Source organism: Colletotrichum phormii (genome assembly GCF_030913505.1).
Source record: "Colletotrichum phormii strain CBS 102054 chromosome Unknown BDP81scaffold_22, whole genome shotgun sequence".
NCBI classification, from domain to species: domain Eukaryota; kingdom Fungi; phylum Ascomycota; class Sordariomycetes; order Glomerellales; family Glomerellaceae; genus Colletotrichum; species Colletotrichum phormii.
Window position 1 is genome coordinate 325434 of NW_026851464.1, and position 20788 is coordinate 346221.

Genomic DNA, 20788 nt, shown 5'->3' on the forward strand with positions numbered 1-20788 from the left:
GAGGACTTATCTGTCCGCCCCTTGTGTAAGACCGTTGTTAAACCTCATTCTATCCCGGATATCCCATAGGACCAGACCCCATAATCTCAGGGTCAAACGCAAAAGCAATATAAACACCCCGTACCCTCTAAACATCTACAACGCATCCGCACCCTCCAGGATCCCCAGCGCACCGCCAACAAGATGTAAGCTCCCCGTGACAAGAGCCTGCACACTCTCCCCCTCGGGCAAACCCTCACCGACGCTCCGGACGTGGTTCAACGCCTCTTCAATAGTCGGTATCACGCGCACGTCGGCGTGGGGATCCAGCTTGGACCAGCGCTCCGCAAACTGCCTCTGCACCGTCATGGCCTCGATGGCTTTGGCGTCGTACTGGTGGTTGACGAAGTCTACGTGATCCAACCCATCAGCTTTATCTCTCTCTCCTCCAAATCCCCCTCGGGCATCCCAAAGACGTGTCTGAAGAGGAAAAGGGGTAGGGGGGGGGCTTACCTCGCTTATACCCAGTCTGGGCATAAGTAACATTCGTACAAAACACCACACTCTCAAACGCCCGCCCATCCGCCCTCTTGATAGCCTCATACATGCCATCCAAGAAGTCAATCGCCTCCGTCCGGCCCTGCTGATTAAACACCAACGCCCTCGGCCCCTTCTTCCCTCTGCTGCCACTCTCATCCACATACCACCTCGCCGCCATCCGCAAACTATCCGTCGTATGCGCCCCGTCAACATACCACATAACACCGGCCTCCGCCTCCTCGTCCTTGACCTCACACCGTCCCCTCCAAACAACCCCCTCCAACCCCTCCACAAACGCCCTCGGCAACCTCTCCGGATCCCTCTTGAATCCCTCATCAACCCTCTCCAGCGCAGTCTCCGCAAGCCTCACAGCCAAACTCGCATTCCTCTTCTGGAAAACCGCATCAGGCCGAATCTTGACCCCCTCAAGCCTCCTATCCACCCCAACAACCTCCATCTCAACCCCCTTCTCCCTAGCCCTCTCCTCCAACACACTCGCCGCCCCAGCAACCTGCTCAACCGTAAACCCTTTCGTCCCCTTCTTCATAATCCCCCCCTTATGCCACGCAATCTTCTCCACCGTATCCCCCAGCGCAAAAACATGATCAATCCCCAACGTCGTAATCCCCGTCGCCACAGGCCTACCAACAAGATTCGTAGCATCATACTCCCCTCCAATTCCCGTCTCCAATATCGCAACATCACACCCCTCGCTCAAAAAAGCATGAAAGCTCACAAGCGTCAAATACCTCGAATAAATCGGCCTCGTCCCCACCGCAACCTCCCCCTCCAGCATCTTATTCCCCTCCCCCAACCTCTCCCACACCTCAAAAAAGTACCTCGCAAACAGCTCCTCCGAAATCGGCACCCCGTTAATCCGTATCCGCTCCCTCACCGCAATCAAATGCGGCGAAATCAACAGCCCGACTTTCCGCGGCACCCCGCGCGGCGACGCGGCGCGGTGCCGCGCGAGGATGGAGTCTGTAAAGGCGCAGGTGCTTCCCTTGCCCTTTGTCCCCGCGACGTGGATCACGTTGAGGCTGTCGAGGTCGGCGACGGAGTAGCCCACGCGCGCGATGTATGTTCGCATCTCGGCGACGGAGGCTTCGTCTGGTCGGATGCCTGCTTTGCGGCGGGCTTCGATTATGGCGAAGGGGGTTTGGAGGGTGTTGAGCGCGTCGACGGCGTCCTGTGCGTTGGAGCTTTGTTAGCAATGCTTCGTTTTAATAGTGTCTTTCGTTCCTCCCATCGCGTAATCCTCAATTGCAGTCCCGAACTTGGAGCTGCGAAAGACATTGCGATCTTCGACCTCGGAGAGACAGCAGACAGCTTGTAAAGCTGCACAGTAGGTGAGAGAAGACGTACATTATACGTCCTCCCGGCGGTAGCCATCATTCGTCGTCCCAGAAAGCTTGAAAGTAGAAAACTCCTGCTGCTGCTGTTGCGCGTGAGGCGTATTACGTGGCGGGATGCATAATGCATCAAGGACGTCGGGAAGCTCCCTTTTATTTTGGAGGTAGTTTGCAGCGGGGCTTGAAATGGAGGGGTCGTTGGAGCTCTCCCTTGAACTTTGGCACTTTGGGAAGGTAGAAATTCGGGGTTGGCAGCTGTTGTCTCTGCACTGCTGCAGCCGGGTTTCGGTGGGGGGGGTTTGTTTCTGGTTATATGCGGCTTCCAGGTTGAGGTGCGCTTCGGGACTCGAGCCGGGAGAGATGTCTGGGGGCCCTGCGCTCGGCGCTCGGCGCTCGGCGCTCGTCCCGTTTTCTGCTTTGCGTCTATCTGTATTAGTTTGAACGGGGCGGCCACCGGCTTGTGACAATGCCTTGTAGAGCTTCTCAAACTCAATTCGTCTTCTTCTTTACCTAACCCAAGTCTGTTACAACATCCTCTTTCCAAATTGAATGCTGGGCCTAAATCAAAATGAGGACTGCACACTACAGCGTAGCACGGCATGTGGAGGATACATGATATGGAACATCACACGAACAAGTAGACTTGATAAAATACACTGCCTTCATTCAAGTCTATGGGCTATGTCTTACACAGACCAGAGGTCTAGGCTATCTTGCTCTCTCTCCCTCTCTTCTCTAAATAGTTCCCCCCGTGGGAGCCCCTTCATACAAGAACAAAGAAGAAAAAAAGTTGTTTCCCGTCCATTATTCTACCTTGAGACTCTGCAGGCGCGCTTCTGTCGCAATGACCTAAACAAATCATGTCAGCTTCTGTCTTCATTTCACGCACAATCAGGGAGAATACTCACATCAAGAGCCTGCTGGACCTCAAGAACCTTCCTCACCTCACCGAGCCAGTCTCTGCTCAGCGTCTTCGCCCAGCCCTGCAGACCGTTCATCTCACGGGCCGCAGCGTCGAGGTTACCCTCCTCCAACAGCGTCTGCGTACGGGTGAGGATGCTCTCGACGTCGTCGCCGCCGACCAGACCCTGCTTCTTGAACATGACCTTGCTGAGGAGGTAGCTGGACGCGTGGCTGGCGACGCCGGCCTCCTCGGGAAGAAGAGACGCCTTGCGCACCTCGTTGGCGACTATCCTGAAGCGATCAATAAGCTGTGCCGCGTTGGAGAGACCGCGCTGGTAAGCCGACGGGTTGATCGAGGCAATGGCCGCGTTGACGACGGGGTCCTCGGCCGCAATCTCCTTGAGCGCCACGAGCTCGCGCGTAAACGGCTTGGGCGTCGTCGCGTTCTCGAGGCTGGCGCGGACGGCGTCCACGGCGACGTGGAGCTGCTGCGTGCGGAGGTTGGTGTCGACAACCTCGTTCCAGCCCGTCGTCAGCTTCTCGAGGTCCTGGACGGCCGCCGAAAGGTTGTTGAGCTTGCCGAGGCGGCCCTCGCGCTCGGCCTCGACGTGGCCCTGCACCTCGGCGACGAACTCCTTCTTCAAGGCGAGCGCCTGCTCCAGCAGCTGGTTGTTGAGACGCTCCTCATTAAGCTGCTTCTCGCGCTCCAGCAGGAGCTTGACGCGCTCGTCGTAGGCTCCCTTGACCTTGTTCATCTCGTCCTCGAAGTCCTTCTTCCACTGGGTCTCTTGGGCGACCATGGCAGACTCGACACGCGCAATCAGGTCGTTGGCGGCCTTGTCAAAGTCGGCGACCTTGGCCTCGACTTCGGAAGCAGCCTTCGCCTCGACCGAAGACTTGATGGCCTTGATCTTGCCTCCAACCTTGCTCAATTCGCTCTTAGCCTTGGTAATGGTGGGAGAGTAGCGACCGTGGGCCTTGTCGGCATTGATGACGGTGATGATGTCGTTGAGCATGCGAACAAGATCCTGGACGACGGGCTCGGTGGCATCCTCAATCTTCAGGGCGTCGATCGGGGCGATGGGAGGGAATCGCGAAGGCTCGTTGACCTCGGGGGCCTTGAATCCGTTGGAGTCTTCCTTGGGCGCAGCAGCAGGCTTGGTCTCCTTGACGGGCTCTGGCGCAGGCTTGGGCTTCTCAACCGGCTTGCTCACCTCCTCCTTGATGGCGACGACCTTGGCGGCGGCCTTGTCAACAGCGCTCGACTGACGACCAGCAGGCTCGCCGTTATCGGCCACTCTCCATGACGCGCCGCTCTGGGCGGGGATCTTGACCTGGCTGCCGGTATCTCTTCCCTTGAGCTTGTTCGAGAGGTTGGGGAATCGCTTGCGGAAGTCTGCCTCCTCAAAGTAGAGGACGGCCTGCTCGCCAAAGGGGACATATTCGGTGAAGAAGTCGTGGAAGTTGTCGTTGACGCGCGAGTACCAGACACCGCCTCCGAAGCCGACGGCGCCGAGGATGGCGAGGGTCAGGACGAGGTTCCTCAATCGGCGGAAGAAACCCTTCTTCTTGGGCGCAGCGGCCGCGGGCGACTCGGGCGGAGGAGGAGCGGCAGCGGCAGCGGCAGCCTCTAGGTTGGGAATGACGACCGCGGGATCGGGAGTCGGGGGTGTGAGAGGGACTTCTTGCTTGGGTATGGTCGGCTCGACGGCTCCAATATCGGGGATGGCGCTCTTGTCTGCGGTGATGGTCTCTGATGCCGGCAGGACGGCAGGTTTGGAAGGGTCGACCTTCTTGTCGTCGGCGAAATGCCTCCTCTGGCGGGCGGCAGCGACCTGCCATTGGCGGCCAACAACGGCCGCCGCAGGCCTGTGGCCGAGCACCCTCACGGATCGAATCGACGTTCGCAACATGAGGGGATGCAATGGGCCGACAAGGCGTAATTGGGGGTGAATGGTGTCGGGGGGGGGGGGGGGAGTTGTGGTGGGCGATAATCCGTACCTTGAGGCGACGGGAATCCAGGCACAAAAAAGCTCAGGGAAAAGTTCGGCTAAAACTGGGTGAGCTTCCAGCCGCGCCGTGCTGGTCCGCTGCGAGCGCCGAGCGGCAGGAACCGGGATCTCAGCCAGGGCCACCTGCCTACCCGTAGAGCTCACGTCACTCGGCGGCAACACCTGTCACTTTTTGACACGCGGCTTTCATATTTGCATCTCCATCAACTTGAGATATCTCGCATTTTTACTCGGAGTGGTTATATAGGTCTCTGGGTTTGCGTGATTTCTCTCAATCGAGTCTCAATAGCCTGGCGAACCAATGAAGAAATTTAAAGAAACTACGTCACAGCTTTACTTCCTCGATAACTGCATTTGGAAATCTTCATCGGCACATAGGGGCCTCAAGTCCATGGGTCCATGTGCAGTGTATCACCAAGTCCAAAGTGAAACGATAAGAAATTGTATACGGCCCCATCCTTGAGAAACAGTTGCCTCTATCGCATACTGTACATCAGAAAAATGCTGCAGGATGCTTCCCCCAGTAAAGTGAATCCGTTCCCATACACCGTCTTATCCCAGGACTGTCCCTACACCCGAGTTGCCGCAACCGAATGACCAGCTCAATGAAGACTCGAAATGTAAAATCACACACACGCAACTCTCCTCCCCTTCTCCCCTTCTCCCCTTCACCCTCCCTCCCTCTCAAAAAAAAAAAAACAAAAAAAAAACGTACTGTTGATATTAAAAAAGCTGGGTCTGGCATACCCATTCTTCGGTGTAGGATTTGCGACAACGCTCTTCTTCAGCCCAAACCCATTCAGCCAAAACGCCGTCGTGTACGCGCTTGTGTTTGGTGCGGTGCCTGACTGATTGGTGCCCTTGCGCACTCTGCCAACGGGAGCCTGCCTCGCCTCTGACGTGATGCCAATCTTTCGCTGGTTTCCTTGGGCTCGTTTGATATATGATGATTGTGGTGTGTGAGTCTATTCTCACTTAGCAGCTGCAAGGCCCGCTGACGTTGCTGCCAGGAGTCTCGGGTTGGAGGCTGACGCCTTGTCGCTGGCCTGGTCGGGCGTGCCTAGGGCCGGCCTGGTCAAGCGGCAGCTTCTTGGCGATAGCAGTGAAGAGGTCCTTGACGTTCTCGGCCGTTTTGGCTGATGTCTCGAAGAAGAGGAGTCCGGCCTCGCGGGCGTAAGCCTCGGCGTCGGCCGTGGACACCGCTCTCTTATCGGGCTGCTCGGTGACCAAATCCAGCTTGTTGCCGGCAAGGGCGATGATGATGTTCTCGTTGGCTTGTCTCTGCAATTCCTTTACCCACGCCTTTGCCTTGTCCAGGGATGCCTTGCTACCGTTAGCATTCTGGTAAAACGTGCCATAGTTGGCATTCAACCTACAGATTGGGTAATGTCGTAAACTACTACGGCGCAGTTTGCGTTGCGGTAGTACATGGGTGCAAGGGACTTGTATCGCTCCTGTCCGGCCGTATCCCAAATCTCGAACTTGACTGTGGTGTTCTCGTCGAGAGAAATGGTCTGGGTCAAGAAGGCAGCGCCGATGGTCGATTCGCGGTAGGAGTCAAACTGGTCCTGTAGTTGCACACGGTTAATGGACTGGTGTGATGATGAGGCCGGGCAAGTTGTGCATCGGGAACTTACCTTGACGAAACGCAACACGATGGAGCTCTGAACAACAGGTTAGCACTGGGGAATGGGATTTCCATGAAGATCCGAACAACAAAATACCTTTCCAACAGCGGACTCGCCTGTACCATCGAAAACGTTAGCTATTGTTGTGGTAGACCACTGGGGCGGCAAGAAGCATTACATACCTAGCAAGACGAGCTTGAACTGCGCAAAGCGCGTGTTCATTCCGCGCGCACCAGGAGCACCGGGGCCTCGGGCAGCCATTTTGCGTAATGTGAAGAGGACGTTTGGGGAGAAGCGGGCGATGACAGAAAAGTCGGTGTTGAATGAGCCTAACACACGGAGCGAGAGACTGGTCTTGGAGAGCGGCTGTATCGAATGTCGCCGGACGGACTCGGTCGCTGGGCTTCGGAAAGGGTGGTCCAAGTCGTAGCGGAGGAAATGAGGGCGATGTTACGTTGATCGAGATAGGGATCGAGGGTCGCGAAAGCAGCCGTCGTGGATCGAAAGATTCGTGGTTGCGCGGCGGGAGGGGCGAGGGTACGAGTAGAGGTCGGTGGAATGTAAGGTGGGAAGCAGCGGGATGGGAGTTGATGGTAAATCGGGTCCTGGAATAATGTGACTTCCTTGGGGTCAACCGTTCTTGGGGGTCTCGGGGGGGCGTGTGGGTGCTGTTAGGTGTGCGTGTGTGTCGGTGATCACTGATGCCCATTCACTGTCCTCTGAGGTGGTCAGTCTGGCTGTCTGAGGTGGTAAGTGGTTGTGAGAGTCCTAGCGCCCGACCAAGGTACCTTACCACCTTACCTAACCTAAGGACCAAGCTGTCTGCAAGTCTGTAGTGGAGCGCTGAGGGATGTTCGCCGGGCTGTCAGGTGCAGATGGACGGACGGGACGGGGGACACCTACGACCCCGATGAACTTCGCCAGACTGACCTCCAGCTCGATAGTTGGGCTAAGTGCTCGGCGTTGATTGGCCGACGGGATAATATTGCCGTGTTATGTAATCTTTCCCAGTCTGCTGGGCAATGGAACTCTGCCGCCGCCTGCATCATCAGGGGTACGTACTGCTTTAGTCATGAATCAGCCACGGCACCATCGTCACAGGACTCAGAGGAAGGACATTAGGACATGCTCCAAGTTAAGGCTTACCTAAGAGGTGGCTCTTACATAATAAACCCACTCATCAACCAAGCTCTCTCATTGGATTATAGCTCCTGAACATGGCCTATGCTCCACATTGTCCGGTCCCTCTTTCACAAGCCGGACTTCCAGATTTCCAGACGTCCAGTGCATCTCCAGCCCCCTTGTACAGCAGAAACAGAGCTCAAAGCAGGCTGTTCCAGTTTGTTTCCCAAGTTCCCAAGTACTTCGTACCCCATCAAGTACCTAAGGTAGGTACCTTGTGTGGAGACATCCCCCCTTGCCCCCCATTCCACCTGGGCTGTGCTTGCGACTGCAGAGTGACGACAGCCATTTTATTGGGGTTCACAATTCAGTGCAGCCAACCAAAGCCTCAAGCTGTCCTCAAGGCTCTGGACGCTGAATGCTCGAGACTTGATCTTGCGACCGACCAACAATCGTCAGCTTCAACTTCAACACCTCCCAGTTGGACGACAACAAGGGCTTCAAGGCTTCCTCCCCTCTTCTACCTCCCCCATTCCTTCGCTTCTTTTCTGCTTTGCCTTGCCTTGCATTGCCTTGTCCATCTAGCTCTTGCTTCTCTTCACCACTTACTACCTTAACTCCTTCAGCATCGTGTTGCCGCCCGTCACCATGGCACCCACCCTTCCTTATCGCGACATCAACGTCAAGGTCGCCCCCGACTCTTACGTCTTCACTTCTCCCTCCTCACCTGACGCTCCCGCCTTGGTCATTGACCGACCAACTGGAGACCTTCGCCTTGGAGATGCAGGCCTTGGCAAGAGGGTATCTCGGCAATCAAGCATCGCCGGAATTTTGGGCATAATCCAACTCAGACTTGGTAAGATCCCACACGGTCGCCAGCAACGCGGCCAACCCTTCTTGGCCTGCAATCATAGACAATTCGCTGACTCTCCTTCCTTCTAGACAAGTATGTCATCATAATCAACAAGGCCCAGCCTGTCGGCCGCCTCAAGGGCCACATGGTCTACAAGGTCGTCAGCACCGAGATCCTCCCCATGCGCGAGCGCCAGATCCGAGACCCCGACGAAGATACCTTCATTGGCCTACTCGACACCTTCATGAAGAACGGTCCCATGTACTTCTCCTACTCTCTCGACCTCACAAACTCCTTCCAGCGCCAGGCCTCCGCCGACACCTCTCTCCCGCTCTGGCAGCGCACAGACGATCGCTTCTTCTTCAACCGATTTATCCACTCAGACCTGATCGACTTCCGAACGAGGGGCGCCAGAGGCCACGTTGGTCCCCAGCCCGGCGTCGACGCCTTTATCCTCCCCGTCATCTTTGGCATGCTCGAGATCCGCCCCACGACCTTCAAGGGAACCCCAGTCACCGTCACTCTCATCTCCCGTAGATCCAGACACCGCGGCGGCACCAGATACTTCACCCGAGGCGTCGACGACGAGGGCCACGCCGCCAACTACAACGAGACGGAGCAGATCACCATCTTTAATGACTCTGGCAGTGGTATGGGCGGCTTTGCCGGTAGCAGCGACATGCAGAGCGGCAAGTACGGCACCGACGGAAAGGAGACCCAGATCATGTCCTACGTCCAGACTCGCGGCAGTGTGCCCACTTACTGGGCCGAGATCAACAGCCTCCGCTACGTTCCCAAGCTGCAGGTCCGCGGCATCGACAGCGCTCTGCCAGCCGCCAAGGCGCATTTCGAGGAGCAGATCCGTCTCTATGGCGACAACTACCTCATCAACCTCGTGAACCAGAAGGGCCGCGAGCAGCGCGTCAAGAACTCGTACGAGCAGATGGTTGAGAAGCTCGTATCGTCGCCAAAGGAGCGGACCGAGGGCGACCGCATCACGGACGAAAAGTTCACCACAATCCAGCCTGAGAAGCGCGCCGTCGAGTTTGACCGCCTGCACTACATCTACTTCGACTACCACCACGAGACCAAGGGTATGAAGATGCACCGCGCATATGCCCTCGTCGAGAAGCTCCAGGAGGCTCTCCATGATCAGGGCTACTTCCGTGCGGTGGACATGCCGGGATCGAACGACGGCCGTCTCGAGCCTCGCAGCTACCAGACCAGCGTCATGCGCACAAACTGCATGGACTGTCTTGATCGCACAAACGTGGTGCAGTCCATGTTCGCCCGCCACATGTTGGACCGCATCTTTGAGGAGATGGGCCTGCAGACCCGCGGGTCATGCTTCCGCGACGAAGACCCGGCCTTTGAGCACATGTTCCGCAACCTCTGGGCCGACAACGCCGACGTCGTGTCCAACTCGTACTCTGGCACCGGCGCCATGAAGACCGACGTCACCCGCACCGGCAACCGCACAAAGGTTGGCGCTCTCCAGGACGCCCGCATCGGCGTCACCCGCTACTTCAAGAACAACTTCTTCGACGGTCCCCGCCAGGACTCGTACGACCTGTTCCTCGGCGTGTTCCTCCCGGGAACCGCAAACATTGGCGGCTCCCTTGTCTTCGCCGACCGCCGTCCCATTCTCATCCAGTCCGTTCCCTACCTCCTCGCTTTCAGCATCTTCCTCGTCCTCGTCGGTCTCTTCTCCAAGACCGAGGCCGTTGTCACCATCCGTGTCTTCATCCTCTTCTGGCTCGCAGTCGCCGTCTGGTCTGCCAGCTTCGTCTTCAGCCACGGCATGCTCTACGTAAGTCACAGCTCTCGTGCTGCCCCCCTCCCCTAGCCACGTTCAATCCAGCTAAACACCCTGTCTCAGGTCAACTGGCCCAAACTCAACCCCAGACCGTGGGCCAACGAAGGCTACGCCGAGCACATGTCCAAGGCCCGGAAAGATTCCGTCCTGGGCTCCTTTGTTGCTCGTCATGAGCGCGGCCTCAGCACGGCGAGATATCTCCACGCCGAGGAGGGCAAGAAGAGAGTCGAGTGAGGCTGGCATCGGGTTGCAGCTCAACTTCTCTCTATTTGTGGCTCACATTGTGTGTTATTGAGCACGTTTTTCAAAAGGAAGGCGGCTTCTTGGTCCGAAATTCTACATTGAACCCTTTTTGTCACATTATTCATCGAACAAGGCCATACAGGGACCTTGCATTCAATTACTTCTTTTTCCAATGCCGAGCCGGGAGTTTATAGGCATGGAATGGACATGGCATAGATGTCGCAAGGATTAACAGCTTGTCTTCAGAACTGAATAATACACCCTTTTTTCCCTTCTCGTCTATTCACCCGTGTGTTTTCCCCTGGTGCCAAATGTAGTGTCTGCTGCTATTTTCACTTTGGTGACTTGAGTGATGATGACAGTGAATGCATTACGAGGAATGGCATGTTGGATGTAATGCACGGAAGGGGGTTGAGGGTTGTTCTCAGACTTGCCTTGCGTGTAAAATCAACCTGGATTATATGGCAAAAATAAGAGAGAAAGAAAGAGAAAAGGAGAAAAGTCATCACTAGGGCATCAAACAAAAGGTTAGGTTAAGTGAGGCTCAAGGACTTTCAGGTTGGTACATCGACTCCCCCCTCATACTCCTCGGCCACGTTCCCCATGTGCCTTTTATAATACAAGATGAGAAGGATTGACCCAAGTACCCTTTTGCCCGGAAATCATTCGTCTTTCTTAGTCGGGTCGTACGAATACGCAACCACACCATTCATCCACCACGTACTTGGATCCTCCTCTTCATGTGAAGGTGTGGAAATTTGGGCTATATGGAGGTTGTGTAGAGAGGCTCAACTGCTGGCCGCATTCAGGCTAAATAAGGCCCTCAATGTCACCAATCTCCACGTGGGCGTTCTCCAATGTTTTCAGCCTGGCTTCATGGGCTTCATGCAGTGAGTGGAAGATTTCCAGAAACGAACGCTTCCGTTGACCCGGAAAATGGGGAACGTTGCAGTCGTGGACTGAACGAGATGGCGGAGACTAGCTGGCGGAATCGCCGAGTTCCCCATTCATGTGGCATCTATACTTTTCCAATTCAGGGTCCGGAGACACACATGGTGCTTCGATCCATAGCCTTTTTGGTGGCTGTGAAGATCGTTGACTCGGATTCATGCTCGAATGGGCAATTCTGGTCTCAACAGGACAAGCGAAAGATTTCTTCTTCAAGACTTTTCTTTCCCAAGCTTCTCGTTCAACCGTTCAATGAGTAGAACCTCCGACGAGAAGATAACAGCTATAAGATCCCTCCCCCGTTGGGAAGACTTTCATAGGACTTGGTTTCGAGAATTGTATCAAGGTCTTGGACTCAATACTGGCGAATCTCAAGACTTTGACTGTTTTCCAGAGGTCCGAGATTGTTTGGGAGATGGAGGGGGACAGACGCAGCCACCACTAGCCCGCAATTCCTCGGAATCATTGCGTCCGTCGCCCTCTTTTCGCAGAACCTCAATGAACTTGCATATATAAGACATTATCCATCTCCTACCACTCAAAGATATGAAGAAACCAGCTGGTCTCCACCGATTTCAGGTCCAAAACATCTCACCGTATTCCACAACAGAAGCCATAAAAAAAATTAGAAAAAAAGACCTCACGATGCGCCCCCTAACCCTCCTAACCACAGCCCTCACAGGCCTCGCCCCCCTCGCGAGCGCCGCCTCCCTCCAACAAGTAACCTCCTTCGGCGCCAACCCCTCCGGCGCAAAGATGTACATCTACGTCCCGGACAAGCTCGCCGCGAGCCCGGCCGTCATCGTCGCGATCCACTACTGCTCCGGCACCGCGAGCGCGTACTACGCCAACACGCCCTACAAAGGGTACGCCGACACCTACGGGCTGATTGTCATCTACCCGGAGTCGCCGTACTCTGGCACGTGCTGGGACGTCAGCTCGACGGCGTCGCTGACGCACAACGGCGGCGGGAACAGTAATGCTATTGCGAATATGGTGACGTATACGCTTGGTAAGTATGCGGGTGATAAGAGCAAGGTTTTCGTGACGGGGACTTCTTCGGGGGCGATGATGACGGTGAGTCCTTTTAACTTTCTAGCTATTCGAACCTTGGGCATTGGTATCTTGTCGAAAAGAAATCGAAAACAATAGGAATTTTAGAAATGAGAATATGAGCGCTGACAGAAACCCCTCAAGAACGTCATGGCAGCAACCTACCCAGAACTCTTCGCCGCAGGCATAGCCTACTCAGGCGTCCCCGCAGGCTGCTTCTACACCGGCACCGTCAACGGCTGGAACTCGACCTGCAGCCAAGGGCAGTCCATCGCCTCGCAGCAGGCCTGGGCGCAGACGGCGCTCAACATGTACCAGGGTTACTCCGGCGCCCGGCCCCGTATGCAAATTTACCACGGCAGCGCCGACACGACGCTGTACCCGCAGAACTTTAACGAGACGATCAAGCAGTGGACGGGGGTGTTTGGGTACAGTCTCACGCCGCAGCAGACGTTGCCTGGGACGCCGAGCGGGCAGTATACCAAGTACGTGTACGGGCCGAATCTGGAGGGTATTTATGGGACCGGGGTCGGGCATAGCGTGCCTGTTATGGGGGCTGAGGATTTGAAGTGGTTTGGTATTACTGTGAGTATCCTTTCCTGCTTGCGTGTTCTTTCTTCTTTCCTTCGAGGGAGAGGGCGAGGGAGATGGAGAAAAGACCTGCCGAGTCTGACTGACGTTCGCCAGGGCGGATCCACGCAGCCGGGAACGACGACGCAGACCTCGGCGGCACCACCGGCGACGTCGACGGCGAGCGCGCCGCCGACCGGAGGGTGCACGGTCGCGAGGTGGGGCCAGTGCGGCGGGAGCGGGTGGAGCGGGTGTACCGCCTGTGTGAGCCCGTATACTTGTCAGGCCGCGAACCAGTGGTACTCTCAGTGTCTTTGAGCGGTTTAAGGATTATATTAAGGAACGTAAGCCGATATGTATCCGGCTTTACATTGGAAAGTACATAGTATGGAAGTAAATCAAGGTAAGTCCAGGAAACGGCGCCGATGTGGGGCCAACGGCCTTCCGGGGTCTTGGTCCAAGTTTCTCCTCCGGTCGACCGAGCTTTTCGAGCCGAAAGGTTGCCGGGAGAGCGATTCCACTCTTTCCAGATAAGGCTACGGCTCTTGAACAAACTCAAATTTGAGGGCTTTTCCCTTCTTTCTCATGCCTACAATCAGCTGTTTGAATGACTCTCATCCCTGAAAAAGTGAAAGACGTCGTCGGCCGTATTCCGACCCTTGTCTAAAGGCCGATTTCTCGGCCTTTACGCCACATGCAACGAGCGTATTGCTTGCTCTAGCTCCGACCAGGAGACTGGTAGCTTAATTCTTCGTATGCAGTGATATTACGAGATTTCCCAATTCTGTTGAATATTCGACAAAACGTCGGAGTGAAAGCGGGAGGATGACCGCCGCAGGGTATTGCGTGATAGCGGAGAGACATCGCGTACTGGATGCTTGGCGGAACCCGGCTCACCATTAACCTTATAGAATGAGACGACCAGAGAACGCAGTCTATCGCATCCTTCGATAACGACATTGTGAGGGCTCCACAACAGCTATTGATGTAATGGAAGCTATGAGGTTTAAAGATGGCAGATCTCGCTGATGGCTTCCTTTGAGGCATGCTCTACCCGAGCCTAGATGAAACCATCGGCGGCCCTCGCGCACTTTCACCTCATAAACCGTGCCCTTGACCCTAGTTGTCGTTCAAAAAGACCATCCAAATCATGGCCGACGAAAAAGGGGTCGAGCCCAACGTGATGCCCGCGTCCAAGGGCAAGACCGTCTCGGAGAAGAACGCCGACGTGACGCTACGGCTCCTCGAGCAGCACGGCGACGAGGTCGGTCCCCTGACGCCGGAGATGGAGAAGAAGATTAGGAGGAAGCTCTATCTTCGCGTCATGACTCTCCTGTCTGCTATCAACATTATGCTTTTTGTAAGTTGATCACGAAGGAACCTGGGTTATGCGATGAACAGCTGGCTGACCGTATGCTTCTTTTCAAGGTCGACAAGTCAACACTTGGTTATGCAGCCATCCTGGGCCTCTTTGAGGAAACGGGCATCAGACAAGCCCAATATAATAACTTGAACACGATGTTCTACGTCGGTAAGCAAAAAACCTACCTACACGACCTCCTCCTTATACCCCCATCCATCACACAAACACGCAACTAACACCACAACCTCACAGGCTACCTAGCCTTCCAATGGCCAGGCCACATCCTCATGCAAAAACTCCCCTTCAGCAAATTTGTAGCCATCACAATCTTCATCTGGTCAGCCCTCATCTTCCTCCACTGCGCAGCAACATCCTACCCAGCCCTCATCGTCCTTCGCCTCCTCCTCGGCGCCGCCGAAGCCACAATCGTCCCCGCAATGGAAATCACAATCGGCATGTTTTTCAACCGCCGCGAACAATCCTACCTCCAGCCCGTCCTCTGGATCACATGCCAAGCCGCGCCCCTCGTCACCGGCTTCCTCTCCTACGGCCTGCTCTACAGCACAGGGCCCGTCCTCCCCTGGAAACTCCTCCACGTCGTCACCGGCGGCCTCACCTTCTTCCTCGCCATCTGGGTCTGGTTCGAGTACCCCTCCAACCCAGCCGAAGCCCGCTTCCTCACCCTCGAGGAGAAAATCCACGTCATCCGCCGCGTCCACGCCGCGCACCAGAGCTCCATCGAGCAGAAACGCTTCAAGCGCGAACAAGTCGTCGAGACCCTCCGCGACCCCGTATCCTGGCTCTTTGCGCTGCAGTCTTTCACGCTAATGTACTCCAACAACCTAAACTACGGCCAAAAGAACCTCATCACAACCTCCATCGGCATCAAACCCCTCGGCTCGACCCTCGTCGCCGCAGCGGGCGGCGCCTTTGGCATGCTCTGCTGCGTGGCCGCGACTCTCGCTCTCCGCAGGTGGCCGAGTAACCTCGCGCTCCACGGGACCGTTTGGTGCATGCCTGCCGTGGCCGGCGGCATCGCCATGGTCACGATCCCGTGGGACCGCAAAATCGGCCTCCTGGCGTGTCTGATCCTCGCGGCGGCGACGTATGGCGTGACGTACATCATTGCTCTCGGGTGGACGACGTCCACGGCCGCGGGGTATACCAAGAAGCTGACGCGCAACGTAATGTTCATGCTGGGCTACAGCGTCGGCAACCTCGTGTCGCCGCAGATCTGGGTGCCTTCCAACGCGCCGCGGTTCTACGGCGCGTGGGCGTCCATGATTTCCGTGAGCTGGATCGGTACGCCTGTGATTTTGTGGATTATCCGGTTCATACTTGTGAGGAGGAATAAGGAGCGGTTGGAGTATATCGCTGGCCTGAGCGAGGATGAGCGGGATGGGTGGGTCGAGCAGGTTGATGAGGGTGGGGAGACGATTAGGGTCAAGGTTGATATGGCTGTTTTGGATTTGACGGATTTGCAGAATATGCAGTTTATATATCCGATTTGAGGGCCAGGGTTGTTCCGCATTTCCGGACAACTGTGCGAGAAGAGGTTCACTATAGAATGAGACTTGCGCGTTTCTCACCAACTTTCTAAATTGACGCTCTGAAGTGACACTTTTTGCTCGGCAGGATACCAATTTGGTAGAAGTCAGTAGACCGCAGTGAGCTCCATAGGTCAAACACGCTGCCAACTAGCAACGTGATGCGCAATCCATTCAGCATACTCTGTATTAGACCTATCAATCTTGTTTGGAATCCTTGTAGTATGTCTGTATCATTATATGTATATATAAAAATTCCCGAACGGAAATAGTAATCTCGCATACCGCTTTCCCTCCCTGCAGGCAGAGAACCCAGTCCTCGAACATCATCATCCATCCCACCATATAAAGGGGAGGAAGATTAAAGAAAAAAATAACTAATAGGCGCACTCAAGCGGACATAGTCGAACTGAAAAGAACCATTCTTTCTTCCCATCTTTCCCTCACCTACTTCTCTCCCCTCTTCCGGGTATCATTACTCCTCTTCCACTCTTCTCTCCTTTTCTCCCTTTTCTTCTCTTCTTTTTCCTCTCCATTTGCTCCACTACACCCGATAACTCGCGTATGACAATGACACGTCTGCGCAAAACGCAACCCCGTATGCTGACTCCCAAAGAAAACTTTGCTCCGTCGGCTATGCATAGTAATGACAGTGCTTATGATGATGAGCGGGTTACCAAAAGAAAACACACAAAAGGGAAGAAAACGGATTCGCAACCTCCGACTCTTTCAGCACAAAGACGGGTCGAGGGATCCAAGAGGAAGCAGTCGCAAGGAGACTGGGCCAAGCAAAGATCCTCGTTCACAACCACAACAACCACCGAACAGCCCCCACAGCCCCCTGCCCAACACCCCAAAACACCCTCAGGATCATGACGACAAACCACACATACCACATGAACCCGACAAGCACCCACTCGACAGCAAGCCACATGGCGCGACGGACCCAGCGGAACCTACGTCTGCGCCGTCTTAGCATGGCCTCAATCACGTCGAGCGTATGCTTAATCTTGAGCCGCTGGCCCAGCGTGAGATCGCGACTCGTCTCGTCCGCCTCGTCGGCCGCCGCGCGCGTCATGGCAGAGAGGTCCGTCGCCACCCGCCGGCGGACGTCCTCCACGCGACGGTGCAGGGCCGGGATGGTGTCGGCGGCAAAGTGGTCCGCCGTCTTTTGCCAGTCCTGGCCGGCGCACTGGATGGATTTGCCGAGGGTCTTGGCGGCGAACTGGTACAGCTCCGTCTGCGGTACGACCTTGCTGCGTAGGCCAGCAGGGTCGGGACTGAGCTCTGCAACCTTGGGCCAGAATACGTTTGCGACCTGCAGGTCATTCTGAGACGGCGTCTGTCGGTTTGCGAACGCGAGATAAGGTTCGTTGGCGCGGCGGGTGATTTCCATGGCCTTGATACCGGAGCTCAAGACCAGGGCACGGAGTCGGGCAACTTCACGCTTCGACATGGGCGCTCGCTCGGGTGCCGGGCTGTGATCAGAGATGGACCAGTGTCGGCTGCGGTTGGAGGAAGACCCGGGGCGGCCGTCGAGTGGGAACGAGGGCGGGACGGCGATGATGTTGTTGAGACGCTTGTCCGCCTCCTTCAGTCCAGCGCTGTGGCTGCCAGACAGCGGCTCACCCTCCGAGACATCTGACAAGCGCTTCGTCGATCCGGGTGACGAGGTTGGACTGGCGCTCAGAATATCGATGCGCGGCGGCTTCAGCCTGTCGAAGCGAGGCGACTTACGGCTTGCTGACGGCGGTGATGTGTCCGGAAGTTTCGCGGGTTCGCTCTCAATGTGCCTTAGCTTCTCGTGGGAAGGTTCAAAGGCGGGCATGATGTCGAGATAGGTCTTGCCGTTCTGCTGGCGCATTCCCTGACTTCTGATCGAGGCTGTCCGTGAGAGCGGCGTCTCTCCTCTTTTCCTGCCTCTCTGTTCGGTGTCTGATTCATCCGTCGTAGTGCCCTCGGCTTCGGACGGGCCATCGCCGGTCTCTGACTCCTTACGCCAGATCAAATCGCCAAGCTTCGACACGCCACCACGTATGACATTGTCGATACGGGCGCCCTTGAACAACCCTCGCATTCCCGGGTCTTCACTGCGCAGCTTGGTGCTAGCGGTACTGCGATGGGATTTGTGGCTTTCGCCTGTCGGGCGTTGGACAACCTTTCGAGACGGGCTTCTCGACGAGCCTCTCCTGTCCATCGACTTTCGATCTCCTGAAGATTCAGGGGAGACTTCAAATGGCGTCTTCGGTGCGCTTGCCAGATCCTCCGCACTGGATCTCTCTTCCGAAATGCGCGAGCCCCTTTCCTTGCTACGCTCGCGGAATATTTGTTTCACCTTGGAAAACGGGTTTCGAGTAGGGGAGTTCGCCCGGCTCGATCCGGGCGAAAGATCTCCGCCGAGCGCGGGGATGAAGGGGTCTCCGCGAATGGCGCCGTCTGGAGAGTTGGGGAGAGACGAGTCGACTTCGAAGGAGCTTCTCCTCGCCGGCACCGGGATCTCCAGACTTGACCTTCCCATGCCGCGTTGAAGATGCAGCGGAGTGAAGCGAGGCTTTTCCTTACTCTTCCTCTCATCAGACTCGCTCGCCTCCACGATAGATGCCTTCCGACTGTGTTGTCGTGACTGTGGGTGTGAAGTGACTCCAGCATTCCGCTCCGGCGTTACGTATCCCGATCCGTCCGGCTTCTTGGGGCCGTTCTCACGCGCCTCTTTGGCAATCATCTCAAGCATCTGCTTCTCCAGGATGTCTTGGTGACTGCTGGTGAGCGTGCCTGCTCGATTCCTCCTCTCCTTCCTAAGCTTGCCTTCGTTTTCGCTTTCAGACAGGTCAGAGACTGAGTTTTTGCCGTTCTTCAAGTCATAATGACTATGCACTGAGTTGCTGTGCCGGTGGTGGTGGTGATGATGGTGTCCAGTAAGATCATGTAGCTTCTGGCGGGCGCGTTCTCGAGCGCTCGCTGTGGAATGCTCCGTATCCGACTTAGCAAGCCCCGTATTGCTGGATTTCGGATCGATCATGGGCCCTAGTCCTTCATATTCCTTACGCCCTGGTGTCTGTCCCGACTCACTGCCATACTCTTCGTTCTGCCTAGACAAAGGTCTGTGCAATTCGGCATTCTGAGGGAAGATCCGGCGCCAGTGACGATCTTCAATCAACTGCTTGTGGTGATCTTGTTCCAGCCAGTACACATCGGCAAGTAGGTCCGCTGCGTCGATGGTCCAATCCAGTCTTGGTCTCCTCGGCTTGTTGGCGCTGGTGGTAGCTTGAAGAGCGTTTTGCTGCTCCACCACGTCTGCATCCATGAAGGGCGGCAGCGTACAGCCATCTGCGCTCGCCTGGCCCGTCGCAGCCCACTTGGCCACTTCATCAACCCAGTCGGCGACTTTGATAAAGTCCCCGAAACCCTGGGCCTCGCCATCGATCGCCTTCCGCTCCCGAGCTCGCACCTTTCTGTTGCGGATGTATTGTAAAGGATTGTACGGACGCCCCAGCCGCACGCTTCCATCGGCACTACCATAGGTGGAAACCCTCGCAACTCCTTCAGAGGATGTGGGCGGGCTGGCGGTCGTCGGGCGGCTTTGGTTGTGCGACTGGATGGGTGGAACCAGCTCCAACAGGCGCCTGTACTGGGCCATCAGCTCCAGATGTTCCTTCGCCTTTTGTACTCGTGCCAAGGTCGACGCGGTAAAGTGATTACGGAACGTGCCCTCCCGGCTCATGTCGAACGTCGCCTGCAGCGGGCTGCTAAGCATCCCCGTCGAGGGTAATCGTGGAGTCAGTGCCTTTTCAGGCCCCGGGGACCTCGTCCTCGACATCCTCCTCTGCGACTGCAGATGGTTTTTGAGGTTGGCGCCCGTCGGGCCGTCGGGAAGTTGTGCCAGCGTCGGCACAGCCTGAGGCGGTGCGATCCTTCGCGACACCTGCCGTCGGGATTCGCTCAAGTTAAGGGCCATATTCACGATCTGCGCCGAGTCGATATCGAGCGGGGAGTTCGCAGGCGGCGCGAAGCTCGTCCCCGACAACGGTCTACTGCCGTTGGGCGCATCCCGTTTCCTGACCGTCAGTTTATTCGTAGGTTGCGGCGGCGAGGAATCGCCGTTTCGCCTTGGCAGGCTCTCGAGCCCAGCGAGTCCGTAGCCAGCCTCGCGACCAGCACTGGATCCAGACCTATCCGATGCCCTCCCCGAATCTTTGGTCCTCCGGCTGGGGGGTATGTTTCGCGTTACGTGCCGTAGACGGTGTGCCTGCTCCTCCTCGGAATCGGCATCGTTGCGAAAGGCATCCTGCAGCAAAAAGGCTCCATTAGAGCGATGCCTAGGTGCTCTCTGCTGCTTCCTCGCGTCGGGCTTTCCCCCATGGTATCCATTTGTATGTTCAGCATCTCTCGGACTCGATGAAAGTGGGCGGCGCGCGGCGCTGGACTCGTCGGGTGATGGTAAAAGGGTCGTGTCGTTGAGGAGGCTGCCGGTGGCACTTGACTCGCCCGTCTCGTAGCTACCCCTGCTGCTGCCCCTATCGCCAGGCATGGAGTGCGGGCTCAGCTTCCTCGTGAGAATGGCACGCTGCTGGAAGGCATCTTTCTCCGTCATTGCGACGGAGATGCTCGCATGGCCGGCCAAGCTGTGGTTTTACGTTGTCACCAACCCGTTCGTCGGTATCGACGCCGTTCGGTCGCCGTCGCTGTCGTCGTCGTCGTCGTCGTCAAGCTCAGCTTGCTCTCGTCCGTCCGGTCTTCGGATAGTGGGCGGGCGATGGAAAGTGTTGGTTGGGTGAAAAAGATGAGGGGGGAACTTTTAGGGGTTCGCGACTCCCATGGTATGTACTCTTGGGTCGATGCAAGGGAGTGGGTGGCCGGGT

The 20788-nt window shown here is 56.3% G+C and overlaps 7 protein-coding genes across 7 annotated transcripts; 3 read left to right on the top strand and 4 right to left on the bottom strand.

The window, feature by feature from the left end:
* Positions 1-135: 135 nt before the first annotated feature.
* BDP81DRAFT_464293 (Mur ligase) lies at positions 136-1911 on the bottom strand (the record flags this gene model as incomplete). Its single annotated transcript, XM_060594134.1, has 3 exons — positions 136-389; positions 493-1708; positions 1885-1911. 3 exons carry the CDS (start codon positions 1909-1911, stop codon positions 136-138), a joined length of 1497 nt encoding a protein of 498 aa, XP_060440904.1.
* Positions 1912-2321: 410 nt separating this feature from the next.
* On the bottom strand, positions 2322-4736 carry BDP81DRAFT_356684 (mitofilin). Its single transcript, XM_060586318.1, has 2 exons — positions 2780-4736; positions 2322-2720 (listed from the first exon to the last, which is right to left on the bottom strand). The coding sequence occupies exons 1-2, from the start codon at positions 4685-4687 to the stop codon at positions 2676-2678; spliced, it is 1953 nt and encodes a 650-aa protein (XP_060440905.1). The 5' UTR covers positions 4688-4736; the 3' UTR covers positions 2322-2675.
* Positions 4737-5462: 726 nt separating this feature from the next.
* Positions 5463-7137, bottom strand: BDP81DRAFT_436726 (ras family protein). The gene is made up of 5 exons (XM_060591157.1): positions 6597-7137; positions 6511-6530; positions 6424-6450; positions 6163-6354; positions 5463-6109 (listed from the first exon to the last, which is right to left on the bottom strand). Exons 1-5 carry the CDS (start codon positions 6673-6675, stop codon positions 5762-5764), a joined length of 666 nt encoding a protein of 221 aa, XP_060440906.1. The 5' UTR covers positions 6676-7137; the 3' UTR covers positions 5463-5761.
* Positions 7138-8184: 1047 nt separating this feature from the next.
* BDP81DRAFT_329231 (phosphatidylinositol phosphatase) lies at positions 8185-10439 on the top strand (the record flags this gene model as incomplete). Its single annotated transcript, XM_060585291.1, has 3 exons — positions 8185-8392; positions 8479-10199; positions 10269-10439. The coding sequence occupies 3 exons, from the start codon at positions 8185-8187 to the stop codon at positions 10437-10439; spliced, it is 2100 nt and encodes a 699-aa protein (XP_060440907.1).
* A 1602-nt stretch (positions 10440-12041) lies between these two features.
* BDP81DRAFT_398126 (PHB depolymerase family esterase) lies at positions 12042-13337 on the top strand (the record flags this gene model as incomplete). Its single annotated transcript, XM_060588410.1, has 3 exons — positions 12042-12473; positions 12594-13034; positions 13137-13337. The coding sequence occupies 3 exons, from the start codon at positions 12042-12044 to the stop codon at positions 13335-13337; spliced, it is 1074 nt and encodes a 357-aa protein (XP_060440908.1).
* Positions 13338-14150: 813 nt separating this feature from the next.
* Positions 14151-15893, top strand: BDP81DRAFT_500267 (major facilitator superfamily transporter; the record flags this gene model as incomplete). Its single annotated transcript, XM_060595505.1, has 3 exons — positions 14151-14379; positions 14448-14550; positions 14635-15893. Exons 1-3 carry the CDS (start codon positions 14170-14172, stop codon positions 15891-15893), a joined length of 1572 nt encoding a protein of 523 aa, XP_060440909.1. The 5' UTR covers positions 14151-14169.
* Positions 15894-16731: 838 nt separating this feature from the next.
* BDP81DRAFT_328992 (uncharacterized protein) lies at positions 16732-20520 on the bottom strand (the record flags this gene model as incomplete). Its single annotated transcript, XM_060585271.1, has 1 exon — positions 16732-20520. One exon carries the CDS (start codon positions 20518-20520, stop codon positions 16732-16734), a length of 3789 nt encoding a protein of 1262 aa, XP_060440910.1.
* Positions 20521-20788: the final 268 nt, after the last annotated feature.

What these genes read in the sequence shown, in the direction of transcription:
- BDP81DRAFT_356684 (XM_060586318.1), bottom strand. Translation starts at nt 4,687, where the DNA reads ATGTTGCGAACGTCGATTCGATCCGTGAGGGTGCTCGGCCACAGGCCT. An exon ending in AGGTCCAGCAGGCTCTTGAT is followed by an intron (nt 2,721 to 2,779) that starts GTGAGTATTCTC and finishes TGATTTGTTTAG; the next exon opens with GTCATTGCGACAGAAGCGCG.
- BDP81DRAFT_436726 (XM_060591157.1), bottom strand. Translation starts at nt 6,675, where the DNA reads ATGGCTGCCCGAGGCCCCGGTGCTCCTGGTGCGCGCGGAATGAACACG. An exon ending in TCGTGTTGCGTTTCGTCAAG is followed by an intron (nt 6,355 to 6,423) that starts GTAAGTTCCCGA and finishes GTGCAACTACAG; the next exon opens with GACCAGTTTGACTCCTACCG. An exon ending in TTTACGACATTACCCAATCT is followed by an intron (nt 6,110 to 6,162) that starts GTAGGTTGAATG and finishes AACGGTAGCAAG; the next exon opens with GCATCCCTGGACAAGGCAAA.